This window comes from Glycine soja, chromosome 3 (assembly GCF_004193775.1).
Source record: "Glycine soja cultivar W05 chromosome 3, ASM419377v2, whole genome shotgun sequence".
Classification (NCBI taxonomy): Eukaryota; Viridiplantae; Streptophyta; class Magnoliopsida; order Fabales; family Fabaceae; genus Glycine; species Glycine soja.
The window spans coordinates 846,420-861,735 of NC_041004.1; the positions used below are offsets into that span (position 1 = coordinate 846,420).

Genomic DNA, 15,316 nt, shown 5'->3' on the forward strand with positions numbered 1-15,316 from the left:
CATGTTTATCTTATGTGAACCTTGCATATTGTAATTGATGATTCAACTCTTAATCCTCTGTTGTTACGAAGGTAGTGCGCAGCACCAAATCATGCCTTTAGAGGATAGGAACAGTAATCAGAAGCTACAAATAGCAAGGCCCAATAGACAAATTAAGACTATGTGCTAAATGTGGAACAACTTCAAGCAATAATATCCTAACAATAATATCCCTTTATTCTACTAACATCTTCTAGAAGACTCTATATTAACCAATAGTACTGCGCTATTCCTTATTCACGTGCCTGCTTGCATGACCCTGGTTCCACATTCAGCACATAGTCTTAATTTGTCTATTGGACCTTGCTATTTGTAACTTCTGATTACTGTTTCTATCCTCTAATGGCATGATTTGGTGCTGCGCACTACCTTCGTAACAGTGTTGAGATGGTTCATCTTTGAATGATTCATATTAAGATTAGCAGTAGCATTACCACCAACTGCTAAAGATAACTACATAAGATAGTGTTTATCCATATATACATGATATGCTACCTTGTTACAATAACTGAAGGTAGAAAGAAGCGCACAAATAGAACCTAAACAACATGATGGCTATACAAAACGTGGTTTACATATTTTAAAGACTGGTATGATAACAAATTCTCCTATAAACTTAATATAAAGAAGTAGAGCTACAATTTAATCAAAAAATGAGAAACTTGATCATTGACTTTGAAGCCAGTTCTGGATCGCATGGCGAAGAGCGTGGTTGGGAACAAGATTGTGATGAGCAAGCTTGGAATTTGTCCTTGGTGAAGTGTCACGACCACTTTCCAGCCATTCGCGTATAGCCTCAGCTTCATAAGTAAAACCATCCGAAGCTACATGTGGATCTTGCATGACTTCCTGCAAAGTAGGAAAACAATGAGGGGGAACGAACTTTCTTATATGCTACTCTTTTTTTCTAAATGAAAGCTCTATGGTTCACAGATACAAGGATGATGGATTTGGAAAACCTTTGTATAAAGGAAGCTTAAAAAAGTTATGAAATAAAAATCACATTGGGAATAGGCAAGTATGAACTAATACAAAAAGGATATAAATGTAGAGTAAACAATATGACATAACAGCCAGCAAAAAATTATCTCACAAAACTTTGATTAAATTTTCGGTTAAATTAGTTTTTTGTCCTCTAATTTATTATTTAAGTTCTATTTGATTCTTTATTTTTTGTTTAATTTGATCGTCTAATATTTGAAAGATTCAATTGGATTCTAAGGTCTAAATTAAATTGACAGGACTAGGAAATATGTATATTGTAGCCGTTTAAAACCATCACCTTTGGTCTAGTTTAGATGGTAGAACCAAATTGAAAAGATTTTTAAAATTAAAGGATCAACTTAAACAAAACAAAAAACTAGAGGACAAAAAAATTAATTTAACTTAAATTTTCTATGTAAATTGGTCATTGAGATGCATATATTGTTTGAACTTTGAAGAGTTCACTATTCCAAAAGATCCTAAAGCATCTGAGGATACATATTTTGGTTGAGCTGAAACTAAAAATGAAGATAGAAAGAATGAGTTACCAGAAAGATTGGACAAATAAAATAAGGAGGAGGTTGGCATAGCCTTTGAGAACCCAGTTGAGAGGTGTTTGTGACTACTGAAGAAGCCCTCATTGGTTCCAGTATCCTCCAAACATCTGAATAAAGTTCTGGCCGGTTCTTCCGATTCATCTCGCAACACCTCAAAGCCAAGCGAATCAGCTCTTCAGCCAGCATAAATGGCCATTCTCCAGCCAAAGGATCCAAGATGGATTTCAACTTTCCAGCATCTAATGCATATTGCACTTCCTTTATTATTCCCAGGGCTGGTTTCCCAGTCATCAATCTCAATAAAATGATTCCAAATGAATAAACATCTGACTTTGGTGTAAGTTCACCAGAAGCAAGGAATTCAGGATCCACATACACAAAAGTTCCCTTTGGAACAGTCCTCCAAAACTGTGTAGTACTATTACTGGAACTGTCTTGACAAGATAATATACGGCAGATTCCAAAGTCACTGAGCTTGCTAACAAGGTTTGCATCGAGGAGAATGTTGGCGGGTTTTAAGTCGCCATGCGCTATGCTGTGAGGTTTATTGGAGTGAAGAAAATTGAGAGCAGAACAAAGTTCTGCAGCAATGCAAATTCGAGTTTGCCATGATAGTGGAGGTGTGTTATCCTTGCGGTTGAGACGATCTTCAAGGCTTCCATTAGGTAAATACTCATACACAAGAGTCCAAGATTCTGTGCAGGCTCCTATAAGTGTGATAAGATTGGGATGCCTTAACTTGCTCAATACTTCAACCTGATACAAAACCAAAACAGAAAAACGTTATTTGTCCAACAACTTGTATAACAATTTGTACAACTAACAGAGAGAGAAAGATGAGATATAACAAATGATGTGATAGAGAGAAATCGACACAATGAGTTGTTGCATGAATACCACAACTCAAACCAAAATGGGAGTAAAGAATATATTTGTGTCACTACAAAACTGGACTAGATAAGGTCAAAGGACTCAAATTCAAATTCATTTTATAGCTCCACATATAACAACTTACACATTACAACCAACTTTAAGACATTTCATATTATTCAACTAGCCAAAAATTATTATTGCTGACCAAAATAGGATGATGTCCAAAATATCAAGCAAAACTCAATCCATCCTACCTCCTGTTGAAACTCCAAAGGTCCTTGCGTGCTGTCAGGATTCAACATTTTTATAGCCACCTCAGTGTGACGCAAGACACCTTTAAATATACTTCCATATCCACCTTCTCCAATCTTCTTGGATGGATTGAAGTTACTTGTTGCTTCTTTAATCTCTTGAAAGGAAAAATCTGAGAAGCAGTGAAGCTCCTGTGTGCTTGATGAGGCTTCCCCTTGTTTTCTCCTAAACTCCTCAGCCTCTCCCACTGCATTATCACGCTGTATTTGCAAATCATCTAGCTCATCCTTGTAGTTTTGTAACAGGTCCAAGGAAAATATAATCTTTTGCTTCAACTCCTTTACCATAAGTTCAGTTGATGCAATTTGATTCTCTAGTGATGAGTTCTGATCTAAGGCAAGTCGGAGTTCCTCATTAACTTTGTCTGTCTGGCTCTTCATATTGTTAAGTTTTTCATTTGCTTTTTCTACTGCTTCTTCTTGTTCTTTCCTTAGTTTCAGCTCTTCTTTGTACAAGTTTTCAGTGGCTTTAGCCTGCCAATTGGGTGGTTCAAAAAGATTCTAATTAGAATTTATATCAACTTGCAATTTCAGCACACGATGAGACAACCTCAAGTGATGCTCATTCATTCAAATGAGCTTAGCATCAGTTAAGATTATAATTAGGTCTGACCAATGCTTTACCACTTAGAATTATTTAAAAAACTTGAAAATGGGATACAAACAACTAGAATTAACTAACTATTCACATTATAAACATGATCATCCACACATTGCAGAAGTAATAAGAACTCAACAAGAGAATAGTTACCCTGTGAATAGCATCAATAGCATCTTTTTCAGCTTTACCGCGCCTAACAGTTTCTTGATATGCATCACGCCTAGCATTCGAAGCCTCAGCCATTACTTGTTCAAGTTGATGATAGAGAGCATCATCCATTCCTTCATCCTGCTAGCGTTCCATCACAATTTTAAAATATTATCATAAGGCTCAGAAGTAAGATGCCTTACACATTCTGAAAGAGGATAAAGTATGCATACCAGTACACTAGGAGATGATGAATGATGAAGATCCTTGTTAATCAGAGAAGGGTCATTCAAAATCAAGTCTAATGCATTCTCACTTCCATCATTAATCAAATTTGGGGTCAATCCTGGTTCAATAGAACTTATGTTTTTACTGAACTTGCTTGGTGGAGTTAAAAACCCTTCTGAAGAAGAAACAGATTCAAGGCTTCTCATATGTCCATCATTAACAGACCTTACTCTACGAAATAACTCTTGAGCTGGATTAGTTAATTTTATCCCATGGTTTTGCCCTTGCAAAATTGATTGGAAACTCAAGTTAGGTGAATGTCCAACTTCAGAGTTTGCCATTTGCTGCAACAAAGGAAATTCAACCTCTACATTCCCTCTATTCAAACTGCAATCCCTGAATTGATATAGCACTTATATCAGTACCAAAGATAATATGTTCAAATACTATTGGGAGAGTACATCAAATCAAAGTTCAAAATAAAATCAAGACACTATCCCTTGTACTTAGAAGTCATCAGTTTTCATAACACAACATACCTTGTATGTATGAGGTAGCCGTTGCAGATAAACTGTATATGACAAGAAGCTGGAGCTTGTTCACATACATATATAGCTTTCTTAGATCTGAGGGATGTCATCCTCCTGCAACATCATCCAAGTGGGAGCTCATTGGAAAGATTATAGTGACTCATAACTGATATAGAGATAACAAAATATTCAGGTTACAAATGGTTTATCATCAGAATTTATTTATAAAATGAAATACAGTCCAGCAAAGTTACAAATGGATATAAATTTCAAAGGGTTATGAATTTTGCTGTTAAGCCAAAATCCTCAAGAGGGGAATTAAATCAAAGAGGGAGAGATCAAAGTCAAGCTCCACAGATAAGAATGTTGAGAAATAGTAATTCAAAACAGTGAAAGTATAACATGCTTAACAGAAAGCTCCAAGCCCCACACAGATAATATGGCTACGGGTCTGTTTGGGTAAGCTTCTCCAGAAAGACTTTTAGGAGAAGAAAATAAAAAGAAAAAAATGAAGTGAGTTTCTCTATGAGCTAAAATTAGCTTCTGAATTAGCTAATATGTTAGCTGGCTTCGTACCTTGAATGGTACTTATCAGATGCTGCTCCCATTACAAGTTTCTGTATGCCATACCGGGAGATGAGTTCAACAATTCCTTTTTCTATGCAATCCATTTCAATGTGTAGTAGTTTCCTTGCACGAACCTATATCAGAAAATTATTATTAGTCAAAAACAAAGTAAGTTTACTTTTGAAAAAAAGGTTTGCTAGAAAAACTACCCCCATCCTTTGACAGATAAAAAGGTAAGCATCCAGAGTCTTGTGCATTTTTAGTCTTTCTCTTTCGTGGTAATCTTGAACTCCCTCCTCTCTCAGCGCACTTGCAGGAAATTTGGCACCCACTGTAAATATCCAAATGAAGAAGTTAAAGATCATCATGAGAAAATGAAAATCGTACACAGCACAGCAAATTATTTTTACAGCTAAATTCAGTCCTTGAAATTAACTGCTAGAAAGAATAAATCATACGTCAAATGTTGGATTTGACAAAAGCAGACCTAGAAAACATCATAAGTCATAGCGTAGTTAAATAAATTCTTAACACTAGAATTTAAACAAAGGACTGATTATCTTCTGGGCCATTTTGAGTTTCAGTTCAAATCCCCTAGTAATTTCTAAAATAATGGTCATCAAACGAGCAATTCTTGTAAGAGAAGAATAATGTTCATTGGCACAATCAATTAAAAAGCCTATGATTTGTTAAAAATAAATAAAATTTGTACTAAAAATTATCTTTAACTTTTGATTGATTATGTCTTCTAGGAATGAGCCACTGACTTTAATTTAGGCAGGTTTAGCCTGTATAAAATTTCAAAAAAAAGAAAAAAGAAAAAAGTATCAAACTATAATCTTAATCCGCAAATAAAATTGCATATGCACACAGACACACATGCTGCAAACTTACTCAAGGCCAAGGGGATCATAGGTGCTGGCACGTGAACATGAAGGATGCAAATTCTCCTTCCTCCAGAGTTCTGTATTGCCCATATCAGATTTAATTTGCTATCTTTCACATCTTTTGCCACGGCAACATAGATTGTCTCATTAACCATACTTGGACTAGGTTCATTTACAATTTCTCTCCTACTAGTCATGATTCCAGGAACCCCAGTATTACGAAGCAAGTTCACAGGATTGACCTGTGGTGGAGTTGCAGGCATAGGACTCACCACAGCCATGCTAAAACAGATGAAAGATGGTTGAAAACAGTTAAGAGACTCTTCTAAAAAGACTCTTTCTTCCTCTTCTGAAGAGAATTACGTTAAACTGAGAAACTCAACATTCCAATTCAACTTTCTAGCCAACGAAATATAAAAGAATTCAGTTACTAAGAATTTTCTCTCTATTACTAACGAGGATCAAACAAGAAACAAGGACATTGAAGCACTACAAGAACAAGGTCCATGGCTTATCAATTCATCCGGAATTGTTGTGTCTTTCTGTCTTGTCCTGTTGATTCTTATCAATTACACACCACATCTCAATCTACCCAAAAACATAATCATCAAAACTTGGTAATCCCAATTACCCAAAACCAAAAAAAATGAATAAAGCAATAAATAAAATTTCTCAAACTAGCCAAAATTTCTCTCAAGAACTGAAAAAGAAATATAAAAAAAAGCACATCTTTATTCTTTACAAAGCTCTTTCCACTTGTCTCAATTAAGAGAATTCATAACCAAAATCTCCCCTAGCTGAAATGGAATTCCCACTCAACAAAATATTAAATTAAAAAGCATGAACAAAATATTCAGCTTTTCTCTACCTAGAAGTGGCACAAACTCAACCTAGGACACTCAAATTTGCAAAAATATGCAACATGTTCATTGTCTATCATCATATAAAAAAAATTCATAGGATGATGGAAAGTGATGAAATGAAAAGGAAATGGCCTTATTTTTATATATCTGCAGGTGTTTATCTTGTTGTCTAATAGGAATAGAAAAGGGTGCCGTTGTCTTGAGCTGATACCATGGTAATGTACAAACAGAAGAGACACCGAAGTAATCATAAATAGAAACACAAAGGAACCTAGGAAATTACAAGAACAACCCCATGTCCCTACAACTTTTGGCTCATGCACCTTTTTTTCTTCTTCTCCCTCCATGTTCCCTATTCTTGCGAAGTTTCGAAGAAAGAGTTTAGCCACACTACTTGGACTTCCAATTTCCAATCTTCGGGAATAACGACGGTAACTTCTTGATTCTTAACTTCTCGGCATTGACTCTACAAATTAACATGAAACTTTTCATCGTGTTTTATCTTCACTCACACGTTTTTTAGTAAATTTTCCACAAGGTCACTTATCGCATAACTACTCTAAACCAAACACGCTTAAGTGTGGAGTTTTATGTAATAGGCTACGGAAAAGTAGATACATCTAATTGATATAAATAGTACCAATTAATTTTTTTTAAGTCATTTTCAGCTTTACAGTCTCATACTTGCACAACTTTTAAATCCTTCTCACTTTGGTGTGATTCGATCGGGGTGTTACAACAATTGTAATCTTAATCTATTAAATTAATATGATATATTTGTCACACATTAAAACAGGTGTAACTTGGATTGATATCCAATAATAAAAATGGTGCACACTCTTGTGTTATTTTGACATCAAGAAAGAAAAAGGTTAATAACTAAATATAGGTTCATAGATGATAATATAACGTGATGAGAAGAAGAAAAAAAAAAAGAAAATGACAATGACATTAAATGTTTGTAATGGAGAAGTGTTTATCTAAGCATCTATCATTATTCATCCAATAAATGTGAATATATATATATATAATATTTTACATATGTGATTTATGTGAAAGAAATTTTTAATCTAATAATGAATCTTAAGAAAATATTATTCAATTAAAAGTTATAGATGATATAATAGTTGTCAAAATTACACCAGTATAATTTAATTCATTCTAATATATGTGTGTGGGTGTGTGTTATTGTAAATGCCTTTGACATGAATTATTTTGAAAGATAAATATTTTATAAGGACTATAAAAAGAAAGCTATATTACAAGTATTGGGAAATGCCCAAGTCTCACATCGGTTGTCTCAATCCCTGGAGTGCAGCTTAAATATCTGTTGGGCAACTTCACTTAATGTCAATTGATTTTAAGATGAAATCTAACAACAAGGACCTAAAGCATAATTGATGACCATTCAGCAAAAAAATAACAAACATAATTGATGAAGCTCACATTGATTGGTATCCATTGGGTAATCAAAGTAATCAGATATATAATCATTTAAAATGCATCAAAAACAATAAAAAGAATAAAATACCCACATGAATTATATTGGTTCATACAATCTTGGACTACACCAAGTCCCTACACTTTTAGGATTTGCACCAACAATGGTATTTTTTCTTTCTTGAAATCTCCACAAGCTCCTAGACTCAATATTTTCTAAGCCTTCACAAATTCCCCCTAAGTATTATTTCGAAAAGTCACTCCAGACTTTGGACCCTCAATAACACTTGCTACTTGATCTTCACAATAATCTATTGTGGTCACTCTCAACCTTTAGAAGAGAATTCTCCTAATTATTGTTCTGAGGCTGCCTATCTTAAATGGGTTCTATTTGGAAAGTATCTAATACATCTCACAAGGAAAACCTATCAATAAGATTCCTTTGAGAAGATGTTTGCAGACTCTTTATGACTAGATAGATTTGACTCTTTAGTTCAAGAGAGACTAGGCTAACGAAGTCTAGTATCAGAAGCTAATGATATATATATATATATATATATATATATATATATATATATATATATATACAATATGGCTTTTGACCTTTGTCCTCTCTATACTTTTTCCTTTCTAGCAAAGAACTCCAGTTGCACTTCAATGTCCTTATATAGACCCTTTGAAGATGATTATTGCACCTTGTCTTAGAGGCCAAGGAGATTCATTACTCCTTGTCTTAAGAGGCTTGGAGGCCAAGGAGATCTACTCTAAGTTGGACCCATCACAAGTTGGTTCCTCGTCCTTCCTTAGTTGGAACAACTTGCACACAACTTTGAATTTTAAATTAATCTGTCGATGCCTACTATTGTCAATGATTTATGATTTCTCCTTTCTCCAGCATAGTCATGAGGTTTGTTACTCTTCAAAAAAGTGATTTTTCTACAAAATAGTATTTGATCTTTTTATGATTGTTGCAAATGTGAGAGACTCCTTTCTTTTACATGATTGCCTTGATGGTATAGGACTAGCAATTCGAAACTAGTTCTTCTCTTCAAATCTAATCATTATCATCAGAATAACTTGTCACGATAGTGCATCAATACACTAGTGAATGATCGATGTTATTCTTCACAACTTTTGGTGTATGTTTCTTGACTGTGTAAACATGTTTGTCTTCACTATCATCTTCAATAATGCATCTCTTGATAATCTTGTCATGTGTAGTTTCTGATATTTATCCCTTGACTTGGCTACTTCTAGAATCATATTTCTTGTCATATACAACTTTTATTATCTACACTTTGACATAGAACTCATGATTGTCCTTCTGTTTTTGGTTTTTTACTTTAAGAAGTTAGACACACTTTAGATTTTAGAAACCTTAGTTGTAGGCCAATGCCTCACACCATCTCCATGATTCTTAACTAAGTCATGTTACTTTGAAAGAACTTAAACACTTGGCTTAAAAAGAGATGTACTTAGATTAATCGTTCCATGAAATAGAGTTTGTTTTTGTTGTTTATGATTGGTGTATATGATTATGATAATTGATAGACTCATAATGATGGTTGATGTATGATGTTGATTTTGATCATGATTCATGATGATGGTTCATGAGTGCCCTTTCTACATGATTCTAATATTATTATCCATTTTCAAATGTTATGTTCTAAAGATGATATAGAGTTTGAATATGTATCATTTTATTAAGTTATAAATTGTTTTAAGTATGTTTGTTTTCAGTAAGTATTACAACATTGTAGCACATGTAGTAATGAATTAATGAATGTGATAATCTCGAATTTTGTGTTTGTAGGAGCATATGATTAGGAGGTGAATCTTTTATTTGGAAGTATATATGAGTAGAAGAAAAAAGTGATAAAAAGATAAATCAATAGATATAATGAATAATCTATCTATATGAGATATGTAATTAATAGATATAATAAATAATCTAGATATATATATATATAAGAAAAAACTTATTCAACCGTTATATAATTACTATAATTTTTCATGATTTATTATTTATGTTATTCATTTTAAAATAAATATGTGAAACGGTGCATCAATAGGGATACATATAGACTGGTATGATAAAAAATGAAAAAAATATATAATAAAATAAAAATTGAATGAAAGAGAAATCAATAACCCAATTTCTGATCTCAATAAAGTGTAAGCGGGTGTGGGTTACCAGTAAATTTGAATTGACCTAAATCAACCTAAAAATTTAGATTGGATAATTTTTGTATTTGAGTCAGACAAGAACTGAATCAATCAAATCCATTGAATTTTGAATTGAGTCATGAGTTTTAATATCTGAATCCACCGATTCATTGACCCGTTAATTTGTATTATATTATTATTATTATATGTAATATATATATATATATATATATATATATATATATATTTAAATTTTAAAAAATCAAATATTATTGGTTATTGATTACATAGACTTATCAATCTGAATTGAGTAAGTATCTATGCATCCTTAACCTTCAAGATCAAAGCCACAAGGGTTTTATTAAGTCACATTAGATGAGTTTCTAAAAATATTTGGAATATATTTATAAAGAGTAGTCCTCATAATGTCTCATTAATTTTAGCATAAAAAAAAGTGTTTGAAACTCATCTCAGTATATACTTATTGAAATTCCTTATCTCAAATATAGTATGTTTAATTTTTCATTCTCCATGAATATTGGATAAATACATAGGAAGAGTCAGCAGAATGGAGTGAGATGTGACAGCATCATAACAAAATTAATAAAAAATCTAACAAAAAATAATTATGTCTGGTTCATTTAATAAAAAATTTAACTTATAAAAAATATTATGTTTTTTAAAAAACAGACAAAATTAAATATTTTAACTCATTTATTTAATTCAATCCAAACCGTTTACATATAAATTAATTTTGGTTGAATTTCATTTTTCTTTCTTAAAAAATCAACCCAAACCAACCTATCTAAATTTGATTAGATTAAATCATAAATTTCACCCATCCCAATTCAAATAGACCTACTTACATCTCTTCATCTCACGCGGTTTCTGCAATTTAATTGTGGTCACTCTGGAGACTTTTTTTTTTGTATTTAAAGGTCTTTTTGTTGTTTTCGCTAAAAACATCGAAGTTCTGAACTCGTCACACACTCATGTCTTGGCATTTGCCCTACTACAGTACAACTGGTTCTGATTGATTTAGATCGAAATCAAACTTAACTTTCAGAAGTAGCTGTCAAAACTGTAACTTAGAAAGATTTTTCTTATTTTTCATTCAACGTAGGAAGAGATATTGTTGCATGGCGCACTTCTTGCCGTACAAAAAGAGATATTAATGCCAAAAAATAAATATGGAAAATTTGTCTTATTATACTGCACTAGATAAAAAGAGACATTTTGTGACTCTATATTTCTTAAATAATAAAAATAAATGATAATGGAGATTAAATAAAAATGAGAATGTGTATAATTATATATTTTCAAATTAAATTTTATATGCAATGATTTTTATATGTAGTTAAGACATAATAATTCCTCTAAAAAAAGACAAAATAATAGTGTAGTTTATAATGTTAGTTAAAAAAATAAATCAGTCAAAAAAATAGAGATATATAAAAATTAGGCCATTATATTATTATAATAACTAGGGGAAGATAGATACACTCCGTCCGTGCCTCTAATTTTTTTAAAATAATAAGTAAAAAAAATTAAAAATCATAAGTTAAATACAGTTAATAAAAAAAGTGATAGAATAAAAAAAACTTACAAAAGTAGTGGAAAGTTACTATAGGTTAGAAAAAAATTAAAATTTTAAGAAGTAATTTAAATATCAATAAAAATATAAAACTGTCCAATGAAATATCAACATCAAATAAGAGATATTTCCTTTATTAATAGTACCTAAGGGTACTTATAGAATAAAAATTTTGAGAAATAAAAAAATTATTGAGTAATTTTTGAGATGTGAGTGAAATGTGGACTAATTGAAAAGAGTACTTATAGAATAAAAAAGAAATTTGAAAAGATGATTTAAGGATGAAATAAGAAAATAAATATGTACACCAAAATACCATATTTTTTTATTAACAGTATAGATATAGATTATTGATAATGATGCAAATGGGAAGTTTTCCAACCTGCAGTCCCAGGGATAATAAAACCACTCGCATAAAATATACTCTTACTTATTTTTTAAATTAACACATTATAGCTATTATTAAAGTAGTCTAAAACATAACTTATTACTATACTTCTAAAAAAAGTTAGGATGTAAGATATTCCCTATAATTAAAGAAAATAAGATTAAATTTTTTAAGTATAATTTGAAAACTATTTTCATAATCTATCTTAAAGAGCTTATTGAAATAATTAAGTTGAAAATAACTTATGAATAGATTATAAAGTTGTTTTTATAAGTTCTTTCAAATACCTATACAAGTATTTAATTTCATAAGATAAATCTTAAACTCTTCCAATACATTCAAAATTTTGTTTTCATACTTTTAAACTATAATTAAATGATTTTCTTAATAACTTGTTCTTAATAAATTTTGACATGTAGTTAATAATTAAAATTTACTCTTTTCACTCTAGTACGTACAACACCCATATATATGGTGTGATCAATATTACAGTTAAGTAAAACATTAATTATTATCATATATAATGCAAACAAGACCCATTTCATACACTTATTGGATATAAATTAGATATAACAAATAAACATATTAGGGTTAGACTAGCTAGTGGCGTGAGGAATTTAGGTAATTTACACGGGATCTTAAATTCAAAATTTCATTTATGTCATTGTACACACCACCAGCTAGCTTGAGAAATTTTTTTTGGAGGGACCAACATGGTTAAAATAATAATATATAAATTAAATGCAGTAATTTTGATAATATTATTTTTATATGAAATTTTAAACATTAAATGATAATATTTACATATTACTTACTTTTTAATTAATTGCATTTAATTTATGATATCGAACTATTTTTCTACATCTGTAAAAGAAAGTATTTTCTACTTATTAAAAAAATCCATATTACCTTTTTACGACTTTTATATTGAATAAGAAAATATAAAAAATTATCTATAATTTTTTTGTTAAAAAAATCTTAAGAAATATCAATTTTCTTGTATGTTTGGTCATTACTAGGCTCTAGCTAGATGTTTCCAACTTAACCTTATCCATGCTATTCCACATGGAACAGATCTCTTCCTGATCACTTGGTTAAGGTAAGAACTCATGGAGAAACTTGAAATTGGATGAAAGAAATTAACATGTAAACAAGAAAATGACCCTTAATTAGTGAACCCGTAATATATACTTTCTTTTCCCCGGAAAATTTAATTACCTAACAATCATAGTTTTTCCTAAATTTAATAGTAAACCGTGTACGTGTCACATTAGAAAAATAGACTACATGCATGATGCAACGTTTGACAGGAGAAGTTGTTTTCCCTCGGCATGTATTGGCCCACTCTTATTGAATTTAATTTCGTGTTATGCATGCCTTGCAACAAGATGGTCATAAAAGTCTACACAGAATGACAGAAAGGCAAAGGAAAAGGAAATGTATGTGGAGACTAACAAGTTGGGGAAGATTATTATTTTAAGTAAACAGCCATTTTAATCTAAAGTATAATATATATATATATATATATATATATATATATATATATAGTACTATAACGTTAATTCATAAAACCAAGAAAAATTTAAATAAGTCTATGAAAGTATATTTCATCAATCACAATAATCTAAAATTAAAAAAAAATGTGACTTAAAATGATAAAATTAAGATATGTTTAGAAATCAAAAAGAAAGAAAGTAATTAAGTTCAGAGATTTAAATAAAACAATTGAAAATTTAGAAGACTTGCTTAAAAATTTCTTAATTTTAAGGACTAATATAATGTAACAATATTATACATTTTAAAAGACCAAAATGTATAATAGTTTATTAAAAAATCAGAATGCAAGCGATACGCAATGGAAAAGAAACTAGAATCATTTATTAATAGCATGATGATGCTAAACTAGTGATTATGGGAGCCCTGGAGGCTCAACGTAGGTTTCGTGCCAGGCATAAAATGTGTTAATATGAAATCTTATCTTCCTAGTAAAGATTCACGAAAGTACAGAGATGTTTCCCTAGATAAGGTCCACATGAAAGAAAAGGAAAAACCATAGACATTCATTTTATAGTTGGCATTAATTTAAGTTTGCTGTGCTTTTGTCAGTTTATTAACCTGCCAAAAATTAATTAGAGAATAAGAAAGGAAATAGGGCATGCCATTCATTAGAAACGTAGGCTTAACTTGCATGTATATCATGCCAATTAATTAAATAAATCAATAAATCATGTTCTAGGAAATAAGAGGCCAAATTTATTCCATAGATTTTGTTCTTTTTGGGAGGAATGTGCCAATATAAAACAATAAATAAAAAACTAAGCAGTATTTCTTAATAGTTTTCCACTGGCAAACCCGATAATGGAATCGAGATAATTAGAAAAATGGATCATTACTTTTCTTTAAAAATAATTTTACATGAGTTGGTGCTGTTGATTAAAAAAGTTCGCCTCATATTTAGGAATAAAAGATCGAAATTAAGTATTAACAACTGCAATGATAAAAATATCATATATGTTAATGTCAGACTCAGGTCTTACACAACTTAACTCAACGTAAAATCTATCTACATGAACTTAATTGTGGTCAACTATTTAGTGGTTTATGTTCTTAGAAGAGGTCAATTTTATTCATGGATTTAATTTTATTTTATTTTTGGAGTAATTTGACAATATATAAAAAAAGTAAATATTATATCTTATTACATGAGTCGTTGGACCGTTGATTAAAGAAATTTGCATCATAAAGGACGTGATTACATATCTGCTGTAGCATTGGCGTCGCTTTGAGTCCATGATTCTTGGAGATATGGTTGGTTAGCCACTTAGCCTAACCTAACCTCGTTTATTTTACTAATTAACATTAACACCATATATTAAACAATAGGAGGACCCATACGTGTCAGACTTTGATTGTTTTAAAGGAAAAAAAATTATATTATATTTTGTGGGATCAATGTCTTGTACATTTTATTTTAATTAAAAAAATTATCTTTTATTTGTTTTCTTTAAACCAAACACATCGTTAATGTGTTATCATCTACAACAAAGACAGAATAAAAAAATTAGTTTTGTGGACATTAATGGTTTAATTAGCAACTATATGCATGGAAGGTGGACACCGGCAGAAGAATATGCCAGGGAA

At 30.9% G+C, this 15,316-nt stretch overlaps 1 protein-coding gene across 3 annotated transcripts; it reads right to left on the reverse strand.

Annotated features, from left to right (window-relative positions):
• Positions 1-434: 434 nt before the first annotated feature.
• Positions 435-6,861, reverse strand: LOC114405739 (U-box domain-containing protein 33-like). Of its 3 annotated transcripts, none has more exons than XM_028368215.1 (9): positions 5,732-6,861; positions 5,047-5,168; positions 4,847-4,971; positions 4,280-4,384; positions 3,746-4,136; positions 3,516-3,656; positions 2,708-3,238; positions 1,572-2,336; positions 435-888 (listed from the first exon to the last, which is right to left on the reverse strand). In XM_028368215.1, the coding sequence occupies exons 1-9, from the start codon at positions 6,003-6,005 to the stop codon at positions 706-708; spliced, it is 2,637 nt and encodes an 878-aa protein (XP_028224016.1). In that variant the 5' UTR covers positions 6,006-6,861; the 3' UTR covers positions 435-705. The 3 variants fall into 3 exon arrangements, with proteins under 3 accessions (XP_028224016.1, XP_028224017.1, XP_028224018.1); XM_028368216.1 differs by having other exon boundaries at positions 3,516-3,653; positions 5,732-6,859; XM_028368217.1 differs by lacking the exons at positions 5,047-5,168; positions 5,732-6,861 and having other exon boundaries at positions 4,280-4,436; positions 4,847-4,961.
• Between the last annotated feature and the right edge of the window lie 8,455 nt (positions 6,862-15,316).